This window comes from Malurus melanocephalus, unplaced genomic scaffold (genome assembly GCF_030028575.1).
Source record: "Malurus melanocephalus ecotype Western Australia unplaced genomic scaffold, MMel_1.1 scaffold_122, whole genome shotgun sequence".
In the NCBI taxonomy this organism is placed as follows: Eukaryota; Metazoa; Chordata; class Aves; order Passeriformes; family Maluridae; genus Malurus; species Malurus melanocephalus.
The window spans coordinates 418,931-445,499 of NW_026623354.1; the positions used below are offsets into that span (position 1 = coordinate 418,931).

General features: G+C 49.4%; 1 protein-coding gene across 1 annotated transcript in view; it reads right to left on the reverse strand.

The window, feature by feature from the left end:
- Window positions 1–2,395: 2,395 nt before the first annotated feature.
- Window positions 2,396–26,569, reverse strand: part of AFAP1L2 (actin filament associated protein 1 like 2) — a 64,593-nt gene continuing 40,419 nt past the window's right edge. Inside the window, exons 4-19 of the mRNA XM_057370270.1 lie at window positions 23,661–23,752; window positions 19,867–19,957; window positions 13,949–14,154; window positions 13,213–13,392; window positions 12,577–12,666; window positions 11,739–11,823; window positions 11,007–11,111; window positions 10,270–10,481; window positions 8,437–8,582; window positions 7,793–7,904; window positions 6,897–7,136; window positions 6,550–6,802; window positions 6,190–6,357; window positions 5,753–5,934; window positions 5,055–5,183; window positions 2,396–4,710 (exon numbers count right to left, since the gene is read on the reverse strand). Of these exons, the coding sequence (XP_057226253.1) occupies window positions 4,684–4,710; window positions 5,055–5,183; window positions 5,753–5,934; window positions 6,190–6,357; window positions 6,550–6,802; window positions 6,897–7,136; window positions 7,793–7,904; window positions 8,437–8,582; window positions 10,270–10,481; window positions 11,007–11,111; window positions 11,739–11,823; window positions 12,577–12,666; window positions 13,213–13,392; window positions 13,949–14,154; window positions 19,867–19,957; window positions 23,661–23,752 (2,318 nt within the window). The 3' untranslated portion in view covers window positions 2,396–4,683. The remainder of the gene's footprint in view (window positions 4,711–5,054; window positions 5,184–5,752; window positions 5,935–6,189; window positions 6,358–6,549; window positions 6,803–6,896; window positions 7,137–7,792; window positions 7,905–8,436; window positions 8,583–10,269; window positions 10,482–11,006; window positions 11,112–11,738; window positions 11,824–12,576; window positions 12,667–13,212; window positions 13,393–13,948; window positions 14,155–19,866; window positions 19,958–23,660; window positions 23,753–26,569) is intronic.

Consider the following 26,569-nt stretch of genomic DNA (forward strand, 5'->3'; position numbering starts at 1 on the left):
CTGGCGACAAAGCAGGCTTGCCTGGGTCCTGGGCTGGGAAAACCCTGCATTTTTACCATCCTGCTGGTTTGAAGCACCACAGGTGCAAACATCTCTCTGTGATTCAGGAAGCACAGACTGCAAAATCTCATGATGGAGACAACATTTTAATGCTGGACAGGATATATCTATCTCTGTGCATTAGTTTGTCAAATAGAGATCATGTGGGAAATTGGAAACTCCTGGAGCAGCCCAGGAAAGCTGGTTTCCAAACCATCTTTGGGCTCTGGGTACACCTGGCAGGGTCTCAGTGCCCAGAGTGCCCCAGGAATCCCCACGTGTCAGGGATCTGCATGTGCTGTGACTGTGACCTTCCTCCTGACATTCCTCCTGAAAGCAGGTGATTCCTGAAGCCTTGGATAGATACTCAGACATTCTCTGGCAGCAACAGCACCCACCAGCTCTCCTTTTACATGGGACAAAGCACTTTGCAAGGTAAGGTTATGGGGCATTGGGAGATGGGAAAAGCYAGGTTGATAATTAGGATATATGGGKTGKTCTTGGAGAGACCTGCTGATCCYACAGGCAAGCAGGACACTGCTGAGCAGTTTWTGGAGCTGTTTTGTTGTTAAAAATTTGAGTTGAAGATCCATGCTAATTTCTAGGCCCTTTCTCTTGCAAATTTTAATTAAGGAAAGAGTAAGTAGGTAAGTGACTTGGGTCTCTGACATGAACCCTTATTAAATTCACTCTCAAAAGATTTGCCTTGAKTCAGTCAGAAATATTTAATGAGACTTTTCCTGATGGGAGCTCATTCCCTTAAGGCTGGGTCAATATTTGAGGCTGGCASAGGCACAGAGGAGGTGGTGTCCCTGCAAAGCCAGCTCTAATCCTGTCTGGCATCAGAGGAGTGTGGAGGATGCTGTCTGTACCAGGCTGTCATTARATGTCTGGGCTGCTGTTACAAATGGAGCTGTGGATTACTCTTGCTCTGTAGGATTGCTGGGTGAGCCTTGGCTGGTCATGGGCCACTGACTTCAGGAGAGAGCCTGTTTCTCTAAAAAAAGTGGATTTAAGTGCCATGGTTTTCACCCCTTTTAGTCTTACACCCCTCAGCAAGCAAAATCATGCCTGTTTGTGGTAAGTAAATGTTGTATGGTGCCTGTACTGTAAAGGCTGCAGCAGGAAAGCTGGGATTTGACCCCAGTGTGCCATTCCCCCTGCATACCAAAAACCAGGGCCAGCCTGCAAGACGTCTGCTGATGCTTCCTGTAAAACCAGCTGGCTTCTTCAGCTTTGAAAACCCCTGCAATCTTACTTTCTGCAGTAAAAATCAATTAATTTGATTCMTACCTGAGACTGCTTACATAAACCTTCAGGCCAACTGATACGAAGTTTAAAGTTTTTTCCCTTTAAAATCTGGCACTTTACCTATGTCTTAGTGGAAAATCAACTTGCCCACTAGCAACCTTTGTCAGGAACCCCCAAGAGCTGATGTAGGGCTGTTCTGTGTACCCTAAACAGGAACTGGGGAGGTTCTTAAGTGAGAAACTTGCTGAGAAAAATGGTTTGTAGCAGGAAATTTCATTCCAGAAGAATACAGGCTTCTGCTTGAGATGCAGGGGTGAATTACACTGGGAATTTATCAGCTGGAGCTGATCCCAAAGTGTTCTAAAGCAGCCATTGGTGATGGGGCAGTTATGCTGGGGAAGGACAAAAGCCACTGCAGCTGCTGTCCATTCAATGCACAAAACCAGCCCCACAAATCAAGTTGTTCTTTGGGATTCCTGAGCTCAGAMACTCACAGGGCACTAAGGGGCACATTGGCAGGTTTGTGTCAAGGGGTGGGCTGGAGAGGCCAGGGACAGTGGGACATTCGCTAGAACTTTTGTGTTGAAGTTACAGTGCTTCCTCAAGCTTTGTGTGGGATGGAGCCACCAAGAGGTATTTCACAGACTTGCCTATTTYGGTGTGCGTTCTGCAAAATTCTCAACTGTTTTAGTAACTTTTTTCCTTTCCAGCTAAAGCCCATCCCGGTTTCCCCTCAGAGACTGCAGCAGACGCTAACCCTGCACACAATTGCTATCTAGTGGCCAGAGGAAGGTAGTGGAAGGTTTTTCACTGCTGGTTCTGTGCTAGAAGAGTGTGCTACAGAGATACAGGCAGGAATCTGTTACATATGTTCATATCAATTGTCGAAGTTACTGCTATTTTTTTCTGTGGGTTATTTTCCTGAATTTTTTTTTTTACTTGACAGTGCAGTCATTAYTATTTAAGCTACAGTCCATTGCAGTTGCAGACTGCATAGCTYAGGACTTTGTAGTAACTAACAGGGCTGGGGATTTGAGGTACTTGAAATCTATTGGAAAGTAGAGCAGGACAAGCCCCATTRCTGAGAAAAAGACTGGTAACACAATATACTCAACATTTTATTATAAAACCCTCTAAAGAGCCACTTTATAGGTCACAGTTACAACAAAGGAAATGCCTTGAGTTAGGAAAACAATGGGGACACAGRGACATTGTTTAACATTTCTTGTTTGGGGAAACTGTGTTGTTCAGGACTGTGTTTACCATTCATTCCTTCGTGGAGTGACATCCCAGCAGGAGCAGTGAAGCTGACTGGGCTGTGAGGGGGAAAGCAGAGCTGCTCTTGTCCATCGCTGTCTCAGTACCACTGTGAAATGTCTGGACAACTTCTGGAGGATGACAGCGGGGTGCAAGGTGAGGGCATGGTACTACACAGATATTTAGGGTGTAGAGAAGGTCTCCTGCCAGCTCATCATGGGTCAAAACAAAACAAAAGGGGTCTGWGGCCTTCTGGTGCTTTGGAGAAGGAAGTCCCCAGGGTCCTGAACCAGAAGAGTCAGTGGTTTATTTGCATGARTTTTTCCTATGTGCAAAACCTTATGTCAGGACAACCTGACAGCTGAGGCTCCCAAGGCCTGGGATTAGCAATTCCTCTATCTGCACCACAGTGGAGACTTCAGAGTAAAAAAAAAAAATGGGAGCAAGGTCAGCTTTCTTGCTTTCAGGATACCCTGGCCAAGTGTTTTTTTGCACCCTGGCTCTGTGGTGGGGACAAGCAAGCCCAGGACCCCTTGTCAGCACATTCTCACCCCAGTGACCCCAGTTTGGCCTTAGTGTGAAGAAAGCATAGCTCTTTATAGGTAATTCCAAGCCTGTCAAAGATTTTCAAGGGTGAGGAAAATACATTTTTCCTGTCTGCCTTTACCCAGGCTCTGGTGTAGCCACAGGACCCCAGGGCCAACCCATGCAGGGAACTGCTGGTGCTACTTCAACGTTGTGGGGTTGGAAAACAGCTCCAGCCCCATCCAGGCAACCCAGTTCCCAAGCCTGGGCTCTGACACTGAAGGGCCATCAGAGGAGACAGGAAGAGGTGAYTCCAGGCCATCAGAAATGTCAGCAGGGTACAGGGAGGAGAAGGATGCATAGATTTCTGCCAACCCCCTACCACCCTTTTAATTTCAATGTCTCTAAGTTTTACAGCTCCAGCTGTCCAAAATCTTTCATTAGAAAGCTTGGCTAGGRCAGAGAGCAGAGGGCTTTGTGGGCCGAACTGCCAGGGCCCAAGGGCAGGATTAAGTTTAACGCCTGGGAAATAAGGGTGACAGCACCAAGATGGTCAGCAGCTCAGCAGAGCCCTGGTCACGCAGCCTCACTGCCAGGGCAGGCTTCTCAGCCCTACAGTGTGGAGGGACACAGGGCACAGGGGTATCTTCAGCACATTCAACAGCTGCAGCTCTGTGAGCAACAGTCACCATCACAATTGGGGTAGGAGCATGGAGACAGCTTTACCTCTGCTCTCTTGGGAAAGGGCAAGCCCTGAAGGATCCAGCTTTCCCATAAAACAGCTGAGCAAGCCCTCAAATATGACTTTTTTTTTAATTTTTTTTTTTCAGAACAAACTCCTCAGGTGAAAATAGACCAAGATCTTCAGGAAAATAACTGAATCTGYTTGGCAGATCTTCCTTGCCCAGAGCTCTTGGTGCTGCCAGTCTGTAACGTAGCTTACAGCATGGGAAGGTAAGCAGCTCAAGATTCTAGCAAATCTGCAGCTGGTAGGAAATGCTGGAGTGCATCAGGAAGACACTGATTAAAAATGCCTTGGAAAGGCTGTTGTATGCTTCTCATTCATGTTTGAAGTTTGCTCACACGTGGGGATAGCCCTTGACTGAAGGCTGGATGAAATGCAGCTGAGTGATGACGGGCAGCAAGACAAGTGAGACTTTAGTTGACTCCAATTTATCATCAGGCCTGTTTGAAACTGTCCAGGCTGAGGAATAGCAGAGCCCCCTTCTGAATCCACTACAGTCACTAATATAGAAACCTTAATAACTCATTGATAAACCTTCAGAGTAGAAATACACAAAAACACCCCTATGTACAGTAACATTCTTACAGTTTACATCAGCTGGGTTAGGACTTGGATGGAAGGATTGCCAYTTGTTGTTATTGTTTTAGCTACGTGATTGGGATTTGTCTGGAAAGAGCAAGTTCATTTGGGATGAACTCGTGTCAGCAGCCGTTGACTCCAGTGCTGTCTGGGCCGTCGGCTCGACGTGGAGGAGGCACTTGGTGTGTGGTGGTGTTGAACACCCACCCTCCACCGACAGATGGTTGAATCCCCTGGGCCATGCATGGGCAGTTTGAGTCTTTAGTCCATCTTTGAACAATGTGCTTCTAACTAGCTCCCTTCTTTTCCCATTCCTGGCAAGGAATAAAGGCAAATTAGTCAAAATGCAAATCAGGCAAGCCACAGTAGCTGTAATGTGCACAGGATCAACATGATGGTCTGGTCTCTGCGTGGGTTTGGCTGCAGGGTGGGTCAGGGATATCTCTAAGTTATAAACAATGCGTATATTTATTCATTTAAATTGCAGGCAAGGTGAACCCAGGTGAAAAGACTGGAGGAAAACCAGGCTGAGGTGCTCTGAATTGTGTTGATCAGGGGTAGTTCCCAGATGGGAAACCCCCCAAAACCACCATCCCACTCCACTGCCAGGAGGGAAAAGCAGTGGCTGTCCCAGACAGATTTTTCTGCTGTACCTTACCTTAGCTTTCTGTAGCACTGTTCCCTTCYCCGTGACCATAACAGATAAAGGCCGGTTTTTCAAAGCCGTTGCTGAATTGACCGGTGAGTTCTCTGCGCTGTTTGCTGCACTGGCACTTTTTGCCTGAACCTGCAATAAAAATCATAGAAATGGTTATGACCACAGACTACTGAGAGAGACTGCTGCCTTTTTCCACCATCTCCTAGTCCCAGTCTCATCCCATTTACACTGAAGTGCATGTTTTCTGTGACATGCCCATTTCAAAAAGACACCAGGAATTTGTGGTGTGTTTGGGTTTTGAGGAGTCAAGTAGAGGTACAGAGCATTGTCCAGGGGGTGAAGATCTCCATTTCATGGGAAACAAGTTCCCAAGAAGGAATTTAGATGCCTGAATCTCCTGCAAAAACCATCCCTTAGCTYAGCCAAGTGCAGGGGGAGCTGAGTCCAGACCTCCATGGCCCTGGAGGGTGTTTGCTCAAGGCCCCACAGGAAAAAACAGCCAATCTCCTGAAYCCCAGCCACCTTTCACTTACCTCAATCGATTATTATTATGTGTTTTTTATATAAAAAACATTTATACCAGATTACATTTACACAAATGATGCTATTATTAATTATGATATTTTTAAGCAGGCTGACWCAGTGTGACTGCCTAGCTGCCAGAGAGCTGCTGTGCCTCCCAGGGGTGCCCCACATACCCGTGGGGCTGCATTCTCCAGGTGTGTGGTGTCCACYGCCGTGCCCAGTGTCACCGGGCCAGATTCTGCCTTCTTCAGGTTCTCCTTCACCTCCACCAAGCTCAGCTCCAGGTCCACCCTCTGGTTTTCCTTCCTTTTGCATTCTTCGTCTATCTCCTTCAGCCTCTGCTCCAGGCTCTTGTCTGTGAAGGGAGGGGAATCTTAGTGCCTGCCAGGAACTTGGGGAGCTCCTGAGGGGAGCAGGGAGCAGGGCATGTCCTTGTACTTTTCCCCAAGAGAGACKGTGGCTCTTGCTCTAGTTCACTCAAGGCTACATGGTTTGCTCAAAGCACCAGTCCCCCCCATCCCTTCTGGTGCAGGAGGGCCAGGTTCACTGCCCTCTTTCCCCACCGTCCACCTTGGCTCATTTCCACACATCCCACCTCGCCTTGCTCTACCTGTGCTGCCCCCGAGCATTTCCTTCAGCTCCCGTCTCTCCTTGCGCAGCTGGGTGAGCTGAGCCCGGATTTCATCCTTCTCCTTCTCCAGCCGTTCCTTCTCCTCYGTGAACCGTTTCACCTCTGCCTCTGTCCTGTTCTTGCCCAGCTTGGTTTCCACTGCTGCTGCTGGAAACACAGCCCACCAAAACAAGCTCAGTCAGGGGAAAAAAGCAGGAGGGAGAAAACCTTGAAAGCAAAACAAGTGAGGGTCTGGAAAGTCACCAGCCACAAGACTCAGCACACAGATTGCTGTAGAGCAGAGGCAAACCAAACCACCTCTCTTTTAGCACCCTTGGGCCACCGGAGCAGTCCACTCACCTGGCAGTGGCATCTTGGGCCGGTGTGCAGGCACCAGCTGGGGACTGCCCACTGGAACTGTGCCTGCTGGAACTGTGCCCGCTGGAACTGTGCCCACTGGAACTGTGCCTGCTGGAACTGTGCCCACTGGAACTGTGCCCACTGGAACCTCAGGGGCCACCTGGGGTACAGCGATGTTCTGCTGCTGGCTCTGCATTTTGACAGCAGGCACCTGTGGCACAGCCTCCTCGGGCTCTGGCTTCTCTGGGTGCTTCTGCAAAGGGGAAATAAAGCGGGATTATGATGGGTAGGGAGCTGGCTCACTGATTAAGCCTGGCCTGGCACCCCAGGCCAGGTTTGGACAATACCTGCTCTGAGGTCTCTGTTGCCTTAGTGCAGGACTCAGCCTCCTTGGCTATGGTGGCTGTCTCAGCTGTGCTCTCTAGGGCAGCCTTGCTGGCAGCCCTTTCTAAAGGTGGTGAGCTGAGGGGTGAAGACTGGCATGACATCTTCCCTGCACAGTGCAGGAAGGACTTCACTGGGGTGAGGTCCAGATACACTCTGTCTTGGTCCCCCTCCAATTTGCTCTCACTCTTGGGTTCTTCTTCCTGCAAAAGAGCATTTGCTGCAACCACAAGTACAAGAAACATCTCACTGCAGAGCAGCACTATCTCAGGCAAGCTGGAGAATTTTCTGAAAATCTTAGAGAAACTAAAACCCCAGTCTCTAAGTCATTCCACAGAGGGGTTTTTTATGTACTGAAGGGAAGGCCCCTCCTGTTTTCCTTCACTAGGTCTCTCTGATGGTAGCAGTAGCTCCATGGAAGGATATCACACTGCTGTACACCCAGCAACCCCTGCCAGAGTCTTTGCCTGTCCTGAGATAACAGTCCCACTCTCAGCATGACCCATCATTCTTGTCCTTATGCACGGGACTTGCTCTTACAGGCATAAAAAGGAATTTTGAGAGGCCAGGCTCCAAAAACCCTGCAACCACCAAATAATCCATGCTGTTTGCTGATGGAAACTGGGGCATTTTATCCCAGCTGCCTGAGGATCCTGACAGCCCCTTTCTGGAAACCTCTCTCCCATTCCTCAGCAGCTCCTCTCCAGCCCAGGATTCTGTTTCACCACAAAAGCCAAGATTTTCCCAGGGCCTTGGAATCCCCTTCATCACTGTTGGGAAACACTCCCTTTCACTGTTGGAGACTCCGTGGCCAGATGTTTGCCACAGTGTCCCCCCTGCAGCAGGGTGTCTGTCTTACCACAGGCAGGTCTGGCAGATCCACGTCATCGTACAGCTCCTCCTGCTGCACCCTGCCCTTGGGCAGGTTGTCGATGTAGGCGTTGGGCTCCGAGTATTTCCTCTGCATTAAGCTGTGAACAGGCAGCAGGACATTTCATCAGGAGGGATCAGACTCGCTGCATGGCTCTGCAGTGCTGCATTTTGGGACATCTGAGCATCTGAGTCCTGAGGTCAGGGCAAGGCCAGGCAGCCAGATACAGGAGAGGAGGAGGCAAAGCCATCCAAAGTGGTATCACTGCTGCTGTTGCCCACTAAGCAGCACCCACCAGAGAGAAGCTGTATTTCCCCTTGGCTCTTTCCTTTCTCACTCAGCCCTCAGCCACAGCAGCACAGTCACCCTGCCCCACTCTCAGGGTGGCTGAGAGCCCAGCCTGCCTTTGCAAGAGCCAYCCAGGCACAGGCCCCATGGCAAACTGCAGCTCAGGCCCAGTGCACCCTGCTAGGACAGTAAGTGCTCTCCTGTCCTAAAAGGGACTGGGCTGCAGCTGTGAATTTACCACCTCTTCCCACAGCAGCCAACCTCCCACAAGTGCAGAGTCCCCTGCTCTGGCTTGCTTTCCCTCTGCAGCCCCACACAGCCCCACCCCATTACCACTGACATACAAGAAGGAATTCTTCGCAGCGCTCACAATGCAGGAAACCCTGTCAGCATCCACATAGTCATAGGTAAATTCCTCTGGATCTGTTTTCGAGCCTGACTCCGACAAGAGGAGGCCCAGCCAGTGGCCCATCTCCTCCGAGGACTTTGCCTGCAGGGTGAAAAGACAGACAGGACAGGTTGCAGCAGCAGTTTCTGTGCACTCACAGGGCTATTGCTGGCTTAGATTAGCTAGGAAAGCATGCTGGTAATCCCCTGGGCTTCCAAGGATAGAGATGAACTACTGGATACTTCTGATAAACCTGAGGCTGCTTTAAAAGTACAGCTCTGTGTATGGACTGATTTGAAAATGTRGCAGCTATATAAATGCAGCTCTTTGCTCTGCTCCTTCCTAAAATTTCTCATCAGTCTGCAGTTTCCTTTCAGTGCTGATCAACGCAGCTGTCTACAAGAGCAAGAGAAGTCTCTGGGGCTGGAGATGCTGGCAGGGAGCAGCTTTGGGTGAGGAAAGCATGCAGGTTTTATTTTGCACCAGCAGAGCGCAGCAATGGGATTGCCAAAAACGAGGCAAGGAGATCCGAGCCTGCAAGTTCCTGCTGCCAGAGCACAAACCCCTTCCAGGGCTTTCTGCAGAGGGGAGAAGGGAAGGGAAGAGTTTAAAGCATCAGAGTCCATTGCTTTAACGTGTTCAGTACCCAATTCCCAGCTGCAGTGAGCAGTCTGACATTTTGCAACATGAGGAGTTAAATTTGTGCCTTGAAGTCAGCTCTAGCAAACAGCCACATGCACCTCCCAGTGCCCAGGACTCTGCCTGGAGCAAGAAGAAGCTGGCTAATGCAGCCACCTTTTGCACTGATTTGAGGAGTCAGAGCAGTAACCACAAAGTAAAATTCAGGGCAAGTGAATATATATACACTTTCCAAACTGGAAAGTATATTTTAAGCTTTCAGTCTGTTTTATTTAGCAGAGACTTCAGTGCCTGGGAATCCTGCCAGCCAGCCAGTCTGTACATTGAGTCTGACATTAAGTCTGACATCCCAACAAAATACAGATTCTTCCATTCACAAAATGTAAATTTTCCCAGCACCTCTTCTTCACATCTGTAATTGGGCAAAATTTCTCAGATACAGACAGACCCTGAATCAAAAACTAAACAAAAACATCTTCCAATTTCACTGCATGCCCTCGAAGTCAGTTGTTTAGCTATAAATATTCCACCCACTGGAAAAATACAGGAAATTGCTCACATTGTCCACCTCCTACTATAATCACGCTGTCGTCAGAGAGAAGTAAGATTAGAGATAAACAGTCCTGGATGCAGGCAAAGGAAAGTAACAGATGGACATGAATCCACTTGCACTTTCAGGGGCAGATCTGTGATAGACTTGCTTGGGATGTGTGACCTATGGCTTTGGGGCTCTGCTTCAAAAGATTAAATTCTCTGTCCCTCCTAACCAAAGGCTTAAATCCCTAAAGCAACATTTTTCTCGTCTAACATTAACCATCTGAAATTCCACAGAATTTAATTATCCAAGGTTATCCTGCAGTCAGTGGAGAGAGATGGGCATCTCCAGAGGACCCCCACATGCCCCCCTAAGGTGAGTGCCTAAGAAGAAGGCTGAATGGTCCTCTGGAGGTGCCAGCATCAGGCACAGCCTGSATTACCAGCTAGGCGAGACACATTCTAGGTGACCACAGGCAGATGAACCAGTCCTACTCTTCAGGTTCTGTTCTGTTGGACTCTGGGTTTCTCTGGAAAAGCTCAGTCACTTTTAGACTTCCTAAAGTACCCAAGCTGATGACTTTAAGCAGAGCTTTCCTGGAGATGTACACCCTACCTCCAGGACAACCCGTTCTTCCCCGTTGTGCAGGATGCGGAAGGAGTAAAGGTGATCDGGGCTTGGCTCTGGGATGATTTCACAACCTGCCAAACTCAGGGGCTGCTGAGCCAGTTTGCTTCGGTTCTTGTCCTGGTAGAAATGGAGGTGCCCATCTTTTATGTGACACCACCGTGACTTCCACTGGCTGTTCACCAGCACATTCAGGTAACCTGCAAGCAAGCACAGCCCCCTTAGACACATTTTCCATTTAATCCATATTAATTTGTGTGCCTGGGGATGTCTAATGTGTAAGTTATGAGTTCACCACAGCACAAAGCCACAGGCACTAATAAAGAACAAAAGCATAAAGAAAAGCTCTCATATCCATACAAAAAAAAAGAGTAAAAATCTTGAAAATGAGACCCTTGAAATTCAGGATAGGTTTGGAGAAGCAAGTTGTCTGCAGTGGTTGGACAAAGTTGGTCTCAGATGGTGAATGCCAGCTGACCCTCACAACTCTCTCTGCAGACTCCCACACTTTGGGCAGCACAAATGCCCTCTGTGTGCATATCTGTGATTAGCCACCCTTCCTCTTGGCTCACCCTGCAGGCCATAGGCACCACAATCTGCATGGATTCACAGGCAGGACCACCTGGCTCAGGCAGGTTTGAGGAGGATGATGCCTGGTGCTCATCCTGCCCTGCACACCGAGATCCAGCCCTGAGACAGGAGAGGAGATTCATGCTGCCACTCACTTGAAGTCTCCAGGGATCTCTCCGGGCTATCCATGGAGCTGGACTTCTTCCTCCCGAGGTTCATCAGGTTGCTCAGTTTCAGGCCAGTCGTGCCCTTCTTCTTAACTATCAGAAATGAAAAAGACACGCGTGGCTGTCCCAGCCCCCRGCCTGCTGTGCCAGCTGAGGGTCCTGCCCCCATGTCACACACATCCCTTGCAGAGGGCAAACCTGCAGCTCAGGGACAGGCTGTRACATCCAAAGCCCAGGGAGTTCATGAGCAGAACGGCACCAGTTAGGGGTTTGTGGAAGATGCWAATCTGTATGGTTTTACATGTGGGTTACCTCTGACCAGTTGCTGCAGGAGCAGTGGGCAGTGTTTGCACAGCTCTTGCTGTGCAGGTACCAACCTSCCTTCACTTTCCCACATTACAAAGAATTTAACTAAGAACCATTTCCCATAAAGGTTAACTGTATTCAAGTCTTTTCCTCTCTAAAACAGGGGTACAAGGTGGGGAGGGGGAAGGCTTATGTCCAAAGAGCCCCTTCAACATTTTCCTACTGAGCACATCGGTGTGTGAGTAAAGCTGTGCAATCACCAGATAATCCTGGTACAAAAATCAAATTCCCAGGCAGTGAATGCRCACGCAGCTTTCATCAGGTCTGTCTGAGGTGGCACAGAAGCTACAGGAACCCTGGCCTCATGCAGGGTCCAGGGGCTGTTTTCCCCATCATTCCCGGGTTAAGTTTTACCATCTTTTGTCTCTGCAGTCTCCGGGTGGCCGTCGGTGCTGCTCCCGCTCTCCGAGGCTGCAGAGTATCTSTCGGGCACCTCCACCTGTCAACAAGCACCAGGCATGAGCTCCACAGATGCATGTGAGCTGTTCTTCCAGCCAGAACCTTCTGCAAGGACCTTTCGCCCCCTCTCCTATGAGGTCCCACCCTCTCTGTAAGGGATGCTTTCACCCAGACATCCCCTGCTCACACCCTGTGCCCTTCCCATTGTTCTGAACATGCCCCACCCCAGCTGGGCTCACCTCTGAGGAGACAAGGGCACCACTGGTGCCACCCCATGGCCTCCTGCCTTGCAGCCTGGCTATTGGAAGCATTTGACAGTCCCTGCAGAGGGACATGGCCAAAGGAACTGTCCAGCTGCACAAACAGTCCATTCTGGGTGCCCACACAGACACTTAGGAAAGTTTCCTTCTCTTCCCACTGTTTTGGAACAAGCTGCTCCCAGGGGAGTGTCACCTACATCTGGACTAGAGATGGCCCAAACTCTGGTGTCCAAGGATCTGTGTCCCTCCCAGAGTTCCTGGTGAATTTAACCATCCCATTGGATGAGACAGCAGCTGCTGGCCTAGATAGTGGGGAGCCAAATGCTGAGTCAGTCTGGGAGGGAAGATATGGCAACAAAATTAGAATTGCAAAGGAAAATGAAGATGGTGCCAAGAATGCTCCTTTTCAGCAGTACAGGGGTCTGGTTACACCCATATCAGTCTTTCATTAGCTAAAATTAGGGCGTTTACACTATTAAAGGAATAGAGTTGAAAAGCCTAAGTGCTATTCTGTCTGTAGAGACAAGAGGTACCTTTGGGTAAGTGAGACGCTGCGAGTCTGGGATGTACTGGTTGCCTTCACTGCCCCCTTCACAGAGCAGACCACTGGTCTCCTGGATTACCTGTGCAGAAGGGGAAGCCACAGCCTGTGAGAGAGCTGCAGTAACAGGATCAATTCTCMTCCCCTACCCAGGACAGGCAAAACCACAGCAGCCTGGCAGACCCACKGGGACTGTCCTGGTGTTGCTTCAGGCATCCAGCAGAAATTGCTGGATCCAAGTCAGCTGGGAGACGCTGCCAGCAAAGGCAGCCCTGGTGTCTCACAGCCCTGCTGCCCTCCTTGGCTCCAGAAAGCTTCTGCTGCTGTCTCAGGGAAAGGGCACATTTACCCCTGCCCTCAGCCAATTCGTGCTGGGCACACACCCCAGACATCCTCCCCTGCCACAGCAGCTGGGCTGGGAGGGCCCTACGTGACCCCCAGCACACTGAAGGCAGCAGGGAGCTGCAGGAACAATCCATCCCACAACATGAAAATGAAGTGGTATATTTGTAWAAAGGCTGCAGTGAGGAAGGGAGCCAGAGCATGCAAGGACAGGGCTGAGATAAGGTCTGGGCTCCCAGAAAAGCATGGGAGCACCAATGGGACAAGTCWGGAAGGTGTCACTGACCCTGAGCCACTGCTCTGCCTGGTCTTTACTCTGCAGCCCCAGCACGATGACATCAGCATTTGTGGGGATGATCTTCAGCTTGTGCTCCTTCTTCCTCACTTGTTTTTCCTTGTGAATGACAGTGCAGCCCAGCAAATTCACGTCAAGCTGAGGGTTGTGGTCTTTGGAGCTCTTGTAGCACTGGGGAAGGAAGATGGGAGCAGGTGAGAGGCAGAGGAGAAACCTTCCTGCTCACTGGTACAAACTCAACCCCATAAGTGACTCAGTGCAGACACATGCATTATGTACACTGAACAGGAAGGCCCTAAAAGCTGTCCTAAAGTGTCCTAAAAAGTCTGCACAAACTCCACACAGGACATCTCTGTATGTGCAGACACACACATCTATGTACATGCATATATAATCTAAAACACCTTTTACTGATAGAGGATCAAGTATGTGGTTAGTCTCTGGGATAGGCATCCCCTCTGCTTAACCACCCCCAAAAGTGTGCCTAGAAATTTTGGGGATTGYGATTTTGGCCATAAATGTGCCCTCATGTCCCCTTCAGCAGTCTCATGCCCAAGTTCCTTCTGAGAATGGAATATGATCCCCAAATGTCCAGGACATGGTTTTTGTAGCATTGCTTCTAAGGGCACTTTGTTTTTGCCAGCTCATTAACGTGGCCTGAGGTGCCTCTTCCTTGCCCAGCTCATGAAAACAGATTGCTTTAGACACAGAGTAGAAATCTACCCACCAGCAGCCTGGTGTCCTTGATAACACACAGCTGTTTTGCCCACTGTCCCAGCCACTTCTTTCTCCACAGGAAGGCACAGATGCGGGCGTCCTTCATCAGCTCGATGGTGGCCTCTGGGGATGGCCACTGATGGGTTGCTGACTTGCCTTTGCTGCTCTCTTCCTCATCGTAGGATTCATAGGAACTACTAACAGCTTCACCATCTTCTATAAAAAAGCAAAGCTCTATCATTAAATCCATTTTTAGGGTAACTCTGAGCCAAACGCTTGCCTCAGCCATGCTCACACATGCACAAGCTTCCAGGGCAGGGATGTGTCTTTTGAGGCTCTCCTAGAGGAAGATAATTAATAGGAAAATTATCCTCATAGATCCCTTTTTCTTTCTAGCCCAATATGAATCTCAGTGCAATATTTCTTTTTGCCTAATAGCTTCTGTTAGCAAACACTCAAAAGACACTTCTCAGCTGACCACAAATTTGAGAACATTCCCCTACACATTTCCTGATTTTCGCTGCTTTCCCCCCAAAGATGCTTTTTCCACTTTCCACTTCAAGCCAAACACACACAATTTTTTAAAGCAACAGCAAGCTACAAACAGCCCTCGTCCTCTGAAGGTCAGAGGTGAAAATCAYATTTGCAAGGCCATGCAGCAAGCAATGATCTATTGTATTTGAGATGTCATTCACTTTCCCTCTCCTGTCTAACAGGTCCCTCTCTCTGTACTCAGCATCTAAAGGGACAGCAAGGGGCTTTGAAGTAATGTGAGGAGCAGTAACGTTTTTTATGTCCATTCTTGAATGGATTGCTATGTTACCAGGATGAGTTGGAATTTTCAATACTCAGCTCTAATGCATTGCAGATTATTGGAGTTTTCAGCTGATCTTTGTTACCAGGCTCATCAGAAACACTGAAAATGCTCCCCTTGACTGCAGGGAGATTTGCAATGCTCTGCTGGCGTTTACAGCTCTAAGTGACAAGACAAGCTCACAGAGCAGGATGGTAAGATTTGGGCAGCATCTGCATAGGGTTTTCATTATTGTCCTACCAGACAGCATGGAGGAATATTGATAAGCTTCTCTCACTGGAATTCAATCTAATTTCAATTCTCACCAAATCATAATATCTACATAAAAGTAACATTATCAGATTGRTGCAAATTAAAAGAGGAAAAGCAGTCAGAAAAGAGAAAGAAAAAGCCATTAGGAGCGTCACTGGAGAACATTTCAGTTGGGTTTATTTGTTCTTTAAATAAAAGGAACTGAGATGCAGTAACAAAGCTACATCCATATCAGTCTTTCATTAGCTAAAATTAGGGCGTTTTCATTACCCCCAATGATATCTCACTCTATAACCTTCAAGTGTCAAAACTGCACTAATTAAACAAACTTTTTAAAAAGCAAATACTGTGTTTCAGAGTCTCTGAACAGGGCACACGACTGGCTCACTTCTCCATACTCTCAACATATCAAACTGTCCATCTTTTATGGGAAAACTTCACCTCAATGCATTCTCACTATGCAGGCCTTGTCCACAGGAACCCAGTRCAGAAATTCGTATGGATGAAAGTGCTGAGGTTTCTCAACCCTACAAAGAGCAAGAAGCTGAACCTCTGCACTGCTAAGGGGCTTTTCCATATGCAGCAGCAAGGATGCACAAGGGAACCTCATCTTCCAAATCTCTCTCCTTACCCACATGGAGCCATCACTAACCACCCCTCTGGCCCTTTTTGGAGTCTCTGGTCCCTGTCTCAGCATCAGGTCTCAGGCTGACACTGTCCTGAGAAGCCCTGGATGCTCTGCTGTGCACCCACCACAACCACATACGTGGTTCCTCATGAGATGAGCTCTTCCCTGCAGCTTGAAGAGCTGCAGCCACTGCTGGCCTGGTGACACTGTGACAGCCTCATGAAGGAAAGGTGTTTACCAGGCTGTGCAGCTGGCAAACTGGGACAAGCCTTGCCTGGTGGCTTGTGACAACCCTGTGGTTGTCACTACAAGGCTCACTCGGTCCCAAGTCACACAGCTCAGGCATTGGTGACCGTGACCTTGGGTGTCTTTATCTAAATCCATCTCTGCTTTCCAGTGGGTCTTCCCATGACCTCCCAGGGAGCTAAATCAATGCCATCATGCAGGAAGCTCCAACCATCTCACACTCCCAAATCTGCCTTTGCCCCAGTGGAGCACCTTCAACCATTCACCAACCATTGACCAAGTTTGTCAATACAGCCAGCATTACCACGTATCAGCTCCGCACCAGTGATAGAACCAGGGGAATAAAGCCTAGGGAAGTTCTCATTGTCCTGAGCACAGGGAAAGCCACAAAAAACAATGTTTTGAGCATAACAGACAGGGAGAGGTGATTACCCTCCATGCATGTAACAAACCCAGGCGGAGGTACGTGACAATCTTTGCTAAAACTGAGTTGCTGGGGGGTTTTTTGTGTCTTTTTTTTTTGTTGTTGTTAAAAAAAGGCACTTCAGGTTTGGAAAGCATGCCATACCCATTGTTATTGTGGCATAAATAACGCCCTCAGTAACCTGCAACCCTGGCCTGGGTCCAGCCGCAGCAAGCCTACCAAAAAGACCTGCACAGTCAGAGAGAGAGGGAGACAAAGAGAGAAAGCCACAGATAAGCAAATRCAGAGAACAAGGGTGACAATCCCCTCGGCCCATGAGGCTGTCCCATCCCTGCACGCTCTAGGTGGGCTGAGAATTCAATCAGGGACAGCATTGTCAACCCATCCCCTCAAACAAGGCAATTCCTTTTAAAACAGAACCATTCTCATCATAATTAAAAGCAGCCAGGGCAGATGAGCTGTTTCAGCCTGAATAATTATTGCTCAGTTGGCAGCCACGTCTGCCCCTCTCGAGTTTTTACTCCACTCCTTATCGCACTCTCCAATTATGCAAAGGCTGCTGATAAGGGTTTAACACATTTCAGCCCAGGAGGGCAGGGAAGCAGCAGCCTTTTCTGGAGCTGGAAAATGAAAGGCAGAGGATCCCCAATGGAGGGGCAGGAATGCTGCTGATGAAAGACAGACCCCGAGACCCGGCGGACTCGCCCGCCTGCTCTGTTTTAATTAATTCACCCACGGTTTGCTACAGCGCCTCACAGTCCCACCTCTGATGCTGCACAAAACCTCTATCTCCTCAGCCCATCTGGAGGCTTGCTTTGATGTCCTTTCTTGGCACTGCACCCACTTATTTTAGTGGTGYTCCTATTTTTGTCTGATTTCACTACGCCCATTTGTTTGGGGACACATGGGTGTCTTCCAAAGCTCCTGCTCTAACACTATCACAAACAGAATTGCACAAGGGGGAATGGATTCAAACTGAAATAGAGTAGGTTTTGATTAGATTTTAGGAAAAAAATGGTTACCATAATGAGGAACTGGCACCCGTTGACCAGAGAAGCTGTGGATGGCTATCCTGGAAGTGCTCAAGGCAAGGGCTGGCTGGRTCTCTGAGTGACCTGGTCTAGTGAAAGGTGTTCCTATAGCTGGCAGGGGGGTTGGAATGGGATGGTTTTTAGTCCCTTCCAAGCCAGGCCATTCTATGAAGCACCATCAGCAGCTCCCTGGGCTGCCATCCTCCTCCCTATGCAGCTTGTGGGGAAAGGGGATGGGCACAGAGGCCTTGGGGAGTTACTGACCTCAGGCTTCAGCATCTTTGCCAGGGCAAAGCCCTGCATGTCTGCCCTTCCATGGTCACACCAAGGTCCCAAATCATTTGCCAGCAGTGAGCATCACTCTGTGTGGGGCAGGTACAGGGCACTACAGATATCTGACATGGCACGGGGTGGGGCAGGGGAAGGGATGGGGAGCTCTGTGCCTCACCTCTAGTTTTGCCCACATGCTGCAGCCTGATCTCCTGAGACGATCCAGGGCACCAGCATCACTGCCCAGCCTCCCATCTGCACAGAACACCCCACTTCTCCTTCTCCTGAGCCCCTGCAGCCTCCTCCTGCCAAAACCTGCTGCTCCACATCTCTCCCACAAGGAACCAGCTCCAATGTGAGGTTGCCAAAAAGCACCGAGATTCTCACGATGCTGCCTCCCTTTTCATACAAAACATACTTTGTAGCACACCAGGTTTGTGTAGAAGGGCTGTGCTGGGGTCTGCAAAGGGGACCAGTGGCTGAGCAGGCACAGGATGTAAAGACACCACACACGTCATGGGTGAGGAATCACTGGAATCCTCTGTCCCATCTCTGCTGGCTTCARCAGTCTGCACTCACAGCTGTGACAGTAAAACACCTGCTGGTGCAACAGCTGCTCACAGCAGCCACGGAGCCACCCAGAGCTGCCGCAGCATTCTCACAGTGCTCCCATTACTTTTCTCTCTTTTTGCAGAGCTCTGATCTCTCATTTCCTSAGGCATCTGACCGGCCTACATTTCRGTGGGTGGCTGGRTGTTTTTGCATCTCTGAGCAGCAGGTTACCAAGGAAAAGCAGAGGTGGGAGCTGGGTGTGCACATCTCACTCCTGACAGAGTCTCTGACTGCACTGAGGGCAGTACCTGGAGCTGCCGGGGTAACACCAGCTGTGTCCCAGCACACGGATCCCTGGCTCTACTCCAGCTGATCCTCTACATGTCTTTCTGTGCCATGACTCTGAACATGTTATCCACTTTCCCACTGTGCATCAGAGGGGAGAAATAATCTCCTTTATCTCACAGTGCAGGCAATTGGAACCCCCTGCCTTGGGGATGAGACTGCAGCACCCTGAACTGATCCAGCTTCACAGGCATCACAGCCCTCACCTCAGCCAAATTACCCAGGGCCTTTCAGCAAAACACAGAGCTGGAGGGGCCTCTSCTCTGCACCAAACAGCACCTTTCACCCTGCACATGATGAGCCTGCACMTCCTCCCACCTGAGCTGGGCATGATCCTCCTGTTTTCTGACAGGGAGCTTCAAAGCCCAGTAGCACACAGTGGGGATGGAGAGGACCCAGCTCCTCTCAGATGAAGCTCAGATTCAACAGCCAAGGGTTTAGATCCAAATCTTTTACCCTTAAACCTCATTTCTTTGCTTGTCTCCACTCTCCCCGCTCAGTTCTGCCCACGCCACACACAGTGCTGCAGCCAAGGCTGATCTGCTCTGCAGCAGGGTGATATAATCTATCTCATGGGCTTAAAGGGATTACGAGGYGATGACAAGATCAGCTCTGCTATCAGATCAGAGAGAGGCAATCTCTCACTGATGGGTATTCAGTGACAGAAGGAGGCAGGAGAACACCTTAAAAAATGATATGTGGGAGCTCAGCAGCGTGCAGCAGCCTCCTCCCAGAGGGGTGGGGACCCACAGGTGACAGGAATGGGTGGCACTGCTGGAGGATGTGGCTGAGGTGCTGTCCCAGGCGGTGAGTGTGTGTGAGGGAACCCACACGCTGTCCCCTCACACCAAGTGTGGCTTTCTAATCAAGTTCACAGATGGTTAAACTGCCACGAGAGACAGAGCTGAATAAAGAGCCAATTATAAAAACRGTTATCACTCCTAACAGACCAGCACAGCCATGGATTTTGAGCCTCAAGGGGACAATTAGAGCACTAGGACATGAATGCAAGCCACCACAGCTTCACCACTCCGTCCTGAATAGAAACTTGTGTTTGAGTGCAGCCTGCCTGACAGAAAACTACCAGGACAAAGAGAACCCCCAATGGTTTGTAACATTTTACAGTGATGTTACATTGACCAAGCATATTGCTTACTCCTCCAGGGAAGTTAAAAATTTGAGTAATTGAGTAGCTCTTGCTTTCCAGCTAGCATTAGGTCTGTAATATCAAGTGAGATGAGCAGCAGAAAACAAATTTGTCACACAAGCTTTAAGAAATGTCTGTGTGTTCGTTGACTCATTTTTATAAATCTCAAGTCCTCCATCTCCCCCATGTGCCCCCTCCCAAGGGTTAGCTTGGATATACCATTTACAGAGACATCATAGGGCTCAGCCTCTTCATAATATCCCTCTGGGGATTCRATCTTGGGGACTGCAGGTTGTTTTGTTTCGGGAATCTGCAGAAAAAGCACATAAAAGAAGCATGATTTAAGGTAAAAAYAGATCCTTTAAAATGGTGGGGCATMATTTTTTTCCTTTTYTTTAGCACTCAARTGCATCCCAGTGGATGAGATCTTYTAGATGTGGTACAGTTAGCTCAAATATAAATTGAAATTCCTGTATAATTGCATAATAAATGTTACTTTCATGTTGCTGGAAGCCCTGGGAAGATCAACCCACAGCAGCAATTCAGCCCACTGGCCTTACCCTGAACTGAGATTTCTGCCTGCTGCACTCACCCCCCTTAGCTGCCCATTGTGCCTGGGGATGGTCCCCTGTGCTGTGGATTATCTTATCAGGGAACCACAAAGGAGGAAAAAGGGTGCAACCCTGCCTTTACACTAGAAGTTTCTCCTCTCCAAGTCTCTGGCTGATTGAAACCAACAGCTAAAAATCTCTGCTTTAGGAACTATATTGGGAATCTTTAATTGTGCTCTTAACAAAAAAATGGAGGAAATGGATAAACAACACCAATGGAAAATAAGCCTTTGAAAAGAGTCCAAGTGCTGGAAAATCCCTGTGGTGCCTGCCAAACCCCTCCCTAAACACAAGCAAGGGCTGGCAGGAAAAACATGCCTTGATCCTTTAGAAATACCAATACATGAGGAAAAAAAAATAAAGTGAAGTTAAGAAACAAAACAAAACTTTTCAGGTGATTCACATATCTGTCAGACATGAGACAGCAGAGCTGGAGATCAGCAGGATAAGCACAGAGTTTGTGCTCCTCCCAAATACCTGGCATCCCATCTYCCATCCTGACGTGGCAGCAGCACTCCCTGTCCCCCAGTGAGGTGTCCCTGCTCCTCACCGAGGTCAAACCAGCCCCAGGTATGTGATAACAGGGTGTTGTGTCCTACAGTGCTCCAGCCGACCCAGCTGAGGCTGTGCTGACAGAATGCTCAGGGTTAAAGCCCCACTCCCCCAGGAGAAGGGGCACAAATGCAGGTCTGTCTGCAGAGACAGCAATCCTGAAGGTCACAAATCATGGTGCCAGCCAAGATTGCTCCTGGGGGCTTGCAGAAGAAGGGCCAGCTGTGCATCAGCACTGCAGAGCAGTCTAAGCCAAGCTCAGCCCATCTGCAGGCCACACCAATGCCACCAAACACAGGTGCAAAGCTGCCCATCCTGCCCTGGATGCTTCCACCAGCAGCTACTGGTGCCCAGAAGCAGAAAGGAAGCCTTGAAGGAAGAGATTTCCTGGCCAGCAGCTGCCCACAAAGGGAAGCTGCTGAGCCTGGGGGAGYGAGGAGCCCTGACCACACCATGGGTGAGCTGCCCACGGCTCTGCCAACCTCCCAGACTTCTCCAGGGTTAAAACTCCTTCTTACATGGGTCTGCCAGATGCTCTGAGCACACTGAACTTTCTTTCCAGAGCCACGTAGAACACTGCTGGAAACTCCAAACACTTAAAAGGTTTAGGAACTACTTGTCCTAATGTGTTACATTGAAGAAACMAAAACAAACCAGTCACTCCAAGGCTTTACTTAATCCCTTCCCTGGCTAGGAAATGTGTCTGTAATTGCCATCTGTGGTGGCCTCCTGCRTGTAGCCAGCTCACTTTGTGCTGTGGCCATAAACAAATTGCCTGCACAAAGAAATGCTCTGGGTTTATTTGACAGAATCCCACAATGTCAGGGAAGGGACTGTTCTGTTTTGTTTYCTACAGACAATGAGAGCCAACAGGGTCTAGGTGGGCTTGCACCTTGGCTGCCCCCAAAGGTTTTTGTTTTGTCTCCTCTTTCCCTAGGGGTGTGGAGTGGTTTACTCTCTAGCTCAAAGGRTATATATTGTGTTATTAACCCTTGCAGGACATTTGCCTGTTCCATTACAGATTTCTCCTGTGCCTCAAAAGGCAAGTGAAGAGCTACACCACAATGGGCCTGAGTGTCACCAAAGCACAGGAAACTCTGCAGAGCACAAAGAGACCTAATCTGAATTCCTCTCCGGACCTGTGTTTCTGTGTAAGGAGCTCCCTCCTCCAGTGCCCAGGTGSCTGTGGCTCCCACCTGCTCTGGGAGCTGCAAACACAGACAGGGCAGATCCATTTCCCCATAATTTCCATCCATCAAAACTCTCCCCATCCTGCTCCTTGAAGGACACTGAGGTATCTTTTCTGCCAAAGCTCACTGTCACCCAGATTCTCAGAGTGAGGAGGTTCTTGACCCCAGCATCCAACGGTGCTTAGCTCCAGTGGTAAGCAGGTGGGAGAAGGCAATTCCCAGCACAGGTCTGGGAGAAGGCAGGTGCCCTTCTCAGCTAAAATCCAAGTCTATTCTTTTCAAATTCCCTCATTTAACTTCCTGATTGCCCAGTCAGAGAGCTGGGCTGCACCAAGCACAAGAGAAATGCCTTGGGGACACCTGGCTGCTGCTTCCCAGCCGTGCCTGCATTCCACCTCCTGCCCAGAGCTAAAGAGGGATTCCAGCTCTGGCCACGGCTCCCAGGCACTCCAGCTCCAGCCATCTGCGTGGGCAGAGCCCTCTGGGCTGGAGCAGCTCCCAGCAGGCATCATGCTGCATCTGAGCGTTTGTCAGCTGCATCCCACCCTACCCCTTGTTTCCCAGCTCCTCCAGCTGAGCTGCACAGAGCCCCGGGCAAAAGTCCTGGGGCCTCACACTGCATCCTCCTTCCTGGGAAAGGAACAAATCCTCCTTTGTGGTTGATGGATGCACCACCCCATCCTCCTCCATGCCTCCTCCCCCTCCCCATGCCTGCTCCCTGCCCTCCTTTCCTTTCCCATCCTGAAATCCCAGCTAACAGCAATTCCCACATTGCATCAACTGCTGAACAGMAACATCCAGGGTCTCGAGGATGACCCGTGTCTCGAGGATGACCTGTGTCTAGGACAGCTGGAACACAGACAACATGTCTGTTGACATGTTGTCCCACTGAGAGCTGACAGTGTTTAACTGACTCACAGCTGCCCCACAGAAAAATCTACAGTGCCAGCAACTCCTCCCCACAGAGCTGTGCCTGCACAGCCACAACAACACCAGAACCAAGTCACAAACAACACTGGGTGCTCCAGCTGTGAGCAAACCTCTGCTAAAGGCCAAACTGAGAAAGGCTCTGCCAGCAAGACAGGTCCTGGTACTGCCCAGGGACCACCCCACCACTCTGCAGCTGAAGGATTTCTGTTTTTTCTAAGATGTCAGCAGCCCAGGCACGGCTGATTTATAACTCAGGAGAKATTTCCAAAGCAGCAGCTGAGATCCATCACCACCTCTGTTTCTTTGAAACCCTCACTTCTCCTTCCTTGAGCCCGGAGTGCCATGCAGTGGGTGTGGTTCTCCCTGGCCGGGAGCACAGCCCAAAATCCTGCACATTCATGGGAAGCTTCCACAGCTGCCTGCTCTATCTGAGCACAAACTTGGGGAACCACAGGGGTTTCTGGGTGCCCAGGCCACCATCCAGCTGCAACACCTACACCAGCCACACACTGACCTGCAGTGTTCATAAAGATGAAACACACAGCTGGAAAGCCCTAGTTCAATGTTTTGTTATTACTTTTCAAATAAAGCTCACTGGGACTCTTTGCCCCACTAACACATATGGGCAGAGGTCTTTCCACTCATCCACAGGATGTTACAAAAGTGAAGCCTCAAGGGGTTCAGATCTCCAGGCTGGAGCAGTGAGAAGCAAAGGGTGAGACACACTTACCTTTGGAGGAGGGAGGTCTGGCAGGCTCTTCTGAGGAGGTGACAGRTGCAGTCCTGAATCTCCATTGGTCAAGGAGCTTTTCCGATCCAGCGCTGCAAGGCAGAAACAATTTTATGGATGACGTGTGGCATTTTCCAGTGGAGCACTTGCTACCCTGGGCTGTGCTGGAGCAGCAAGCTGCTATTTCAGTGGGAAGCAGAGGGACAGTTGCAGGGCTATCATGTCATTTCAGGCCATAGCCAGGAATGTGGCACCAGGAGAGACCCAGCAAAAGAGCTGGCCTCTGGTTTTAKGGCATGTTTTTCCTTCTGGAGGGAAAACTGTGAAGGCCAGACCCACTGCTGAGCCTTTAAAGGGTCTTGAGAAGCAGCAGGGGCACACAGTACACAGTAGTTGGAGATCCATGTCTCTTCAGTCCTTGTAGCTCTGGTCCCTGCTGCCAYGAGCAGACAGGTGGGTGACTGTCCGCTCCTCTGCTGCCTTTCCCAAAAACTGGATCTAACAGCAGCCTGCTCTCAGGGCAAACTGCAAAGGTGKCTGCCTGCACAGTGGCTTATCAGAGCCAGCCACGATCAGCAATGTGACCACTGCTCAGGCCAAACCCATGGATGGGCACATGGCAGCAGAACTGCTCCAGGCCATCTGTGTCTGCCTCTGGMAAGTCAGATCTTCCAAGCAGCTGAAAGCACAGTGATTCAGTATCCGGAGGGTACACCGAAGGCTCAGAAAATCTGTGTTCAGCTCCCCCTCTCCCACCAAAGAACTCCTGGGTGGCCTCAAACAGTGGCCCAAATCCCATGACCTCTGAGATAGCACAATGACAGACATGCCCCRTCCTTGTCCAGCATCACAAATCACAGACTGTTCCCTCACTGGGGTGGGAGGGAAGGAATAGCTCTCCCTAGACAAGCATTAACATTTTGCAGGTGTTGTCTGAGAAACATGTCTCTCTAAAACCTGGAGTTTGAAGAGGATTTAGAAGAGGGAAGGAAAAAGAAAAAATACCCCAAATCCTGCTGAAACTCACATTTCTACTAACTGTTACTTCTCTGTTCTTTGTAAAAGTGAATGTCACCTGGTATTTGGGCTTAGAGAATCACAACRTCCACCCCAGGAGCCCTTCACACCAGTCCCACCTCCCAGACTGCTGCCCCTTTGTGCTGAATTCAGAAGRAGATGGATTTGGCTCACTGAAGAGYCCTGTGGGCTTGCAGGGTAGAGACTTGCTGTGTTTTCAAGTAAATGAGAGCCAGTAAATGATGGTGCTTTCATCACCCACTGCAGGGAATTCAATTACTGTGCCACAAAGAAGCCTCTCAACAGCAATGTTCTGTTCAGCCTAAACACTCACCAATGAAATTGCAGGAAGATACAAGGAGCAGGGAAATGTATTTTTATGCTGAAATGGCATATTTTAAAGTTTGGGGAGGGGGTTTTTGGAGCTGATGTACTCTGAGTTTGGAAAGCATTTCATTCTGTGGTGCTGGAACACGCTTGAGCACAGCTGCTGTGGGGAAGAAACTCTGCAGGGCACGAGAGGATCTGTCAGCCTCAGCCACARAAGTGTGGTCCCCACATCCCATTGCAGGCATGGAATTGCAGCAGATAAAAGGGATAAAAYTTGCTGCATAATCACTGGAAGATTGGTATCCCAATGGTGGACACTGGGGCCCCTTCCATCTGCTGCACCTGAACCTGCAGGCACCTCTCCATCCAGTTACACAGGCAGGATCAGGGCTCTATACCCAGCTGCAGCTGTGCCTAAGATCCCACACATCTCACTCACTTCAGCATTTCCAAATAACTCAGAAGTTTTACTTGGAATAGGAAAGTTGTTGAAAACAGAAAGAGAGAAGTGCCAGGTCCCRCAGGGAGTGACTGAGTGGGCAGGTCACGGCCCTGATAGGGAGAAGTCTGAAATAAAAGAACCACCTCTAAAAATAAATAGTCTGAAATTTTCCCTGTGTTTGAGCATGGTGGCTCAGTGCAAGCTGTGCTTTACCCACCCAAATGAGAACTTCTACAAAGAGATGYTTCTGCTGCTGCCCAGCTGCTGGGAGGCTGTGTGATCCTATTATAGAGCATTACAGCATCACCCAGAGGGCCCTGTCTGGAGGTCACCCTGGGGCTGCACRTGTAATCTGGGAGGACATCCTGTCTTCAGGGCCATTTGAAGTTAGCCCAAGTTTGGCTGCAGGTAGTTTAAAGAACAAATCAAACCACCCAACTAAACAAAAAAAAAAAAAGCCCACCACAAAGCAACAAAACCAAAACAGCTGTGGAAGTGGAGCAATCCCAGCTACTGCAGGACCAGCACATCAGCAGCAGGYTGCACTGATGAGTTTTTGTCTCATCCCTTTGGACCAGAAATTCATGGTCAGATCAGCCCCTGACTAWGTGTGCATTGAAGAAATGTGTGTCACTAACACTCTCCACGCAATTATCAGGAACCGCTTTCATGGCGAACTTCAAAGAGGAAGAACATTTTTAGACAATTTTGTTCTTCGCCGTGTTACAAATTCAAAACCTGGGAAATCTAAATTGGAAAYGAATATTTTAGCTAGGTTTAATTTCTTGGCTTTTGCCCTGCAGAACTCTCATATCCCTGGGAGATGAAGGTGCTCAGCCTGTGCAGAGGGCTGAGGCTGTGACAACTCAGACCCTCTGGGCCAGAGCAGAGCAACACAGCAAACAAAAAATACACTTTCAAGGTCTCAAAGATGCAAAGTGACTGGTTTTGTGGCCAAAGAAAGCATGAAGGCTTCCTTAAATATTTCAGGCTCTGGAGCTTCAAGCCTTAGAAGGCAACGTTTTTATCCCAAAATAACGACCTCCAAAGTGCTACTTCCAGGAATAACCTCACAACGCTGGCGAGGACTGCTATTTCCAAGGGGATGTTATGAAAATGG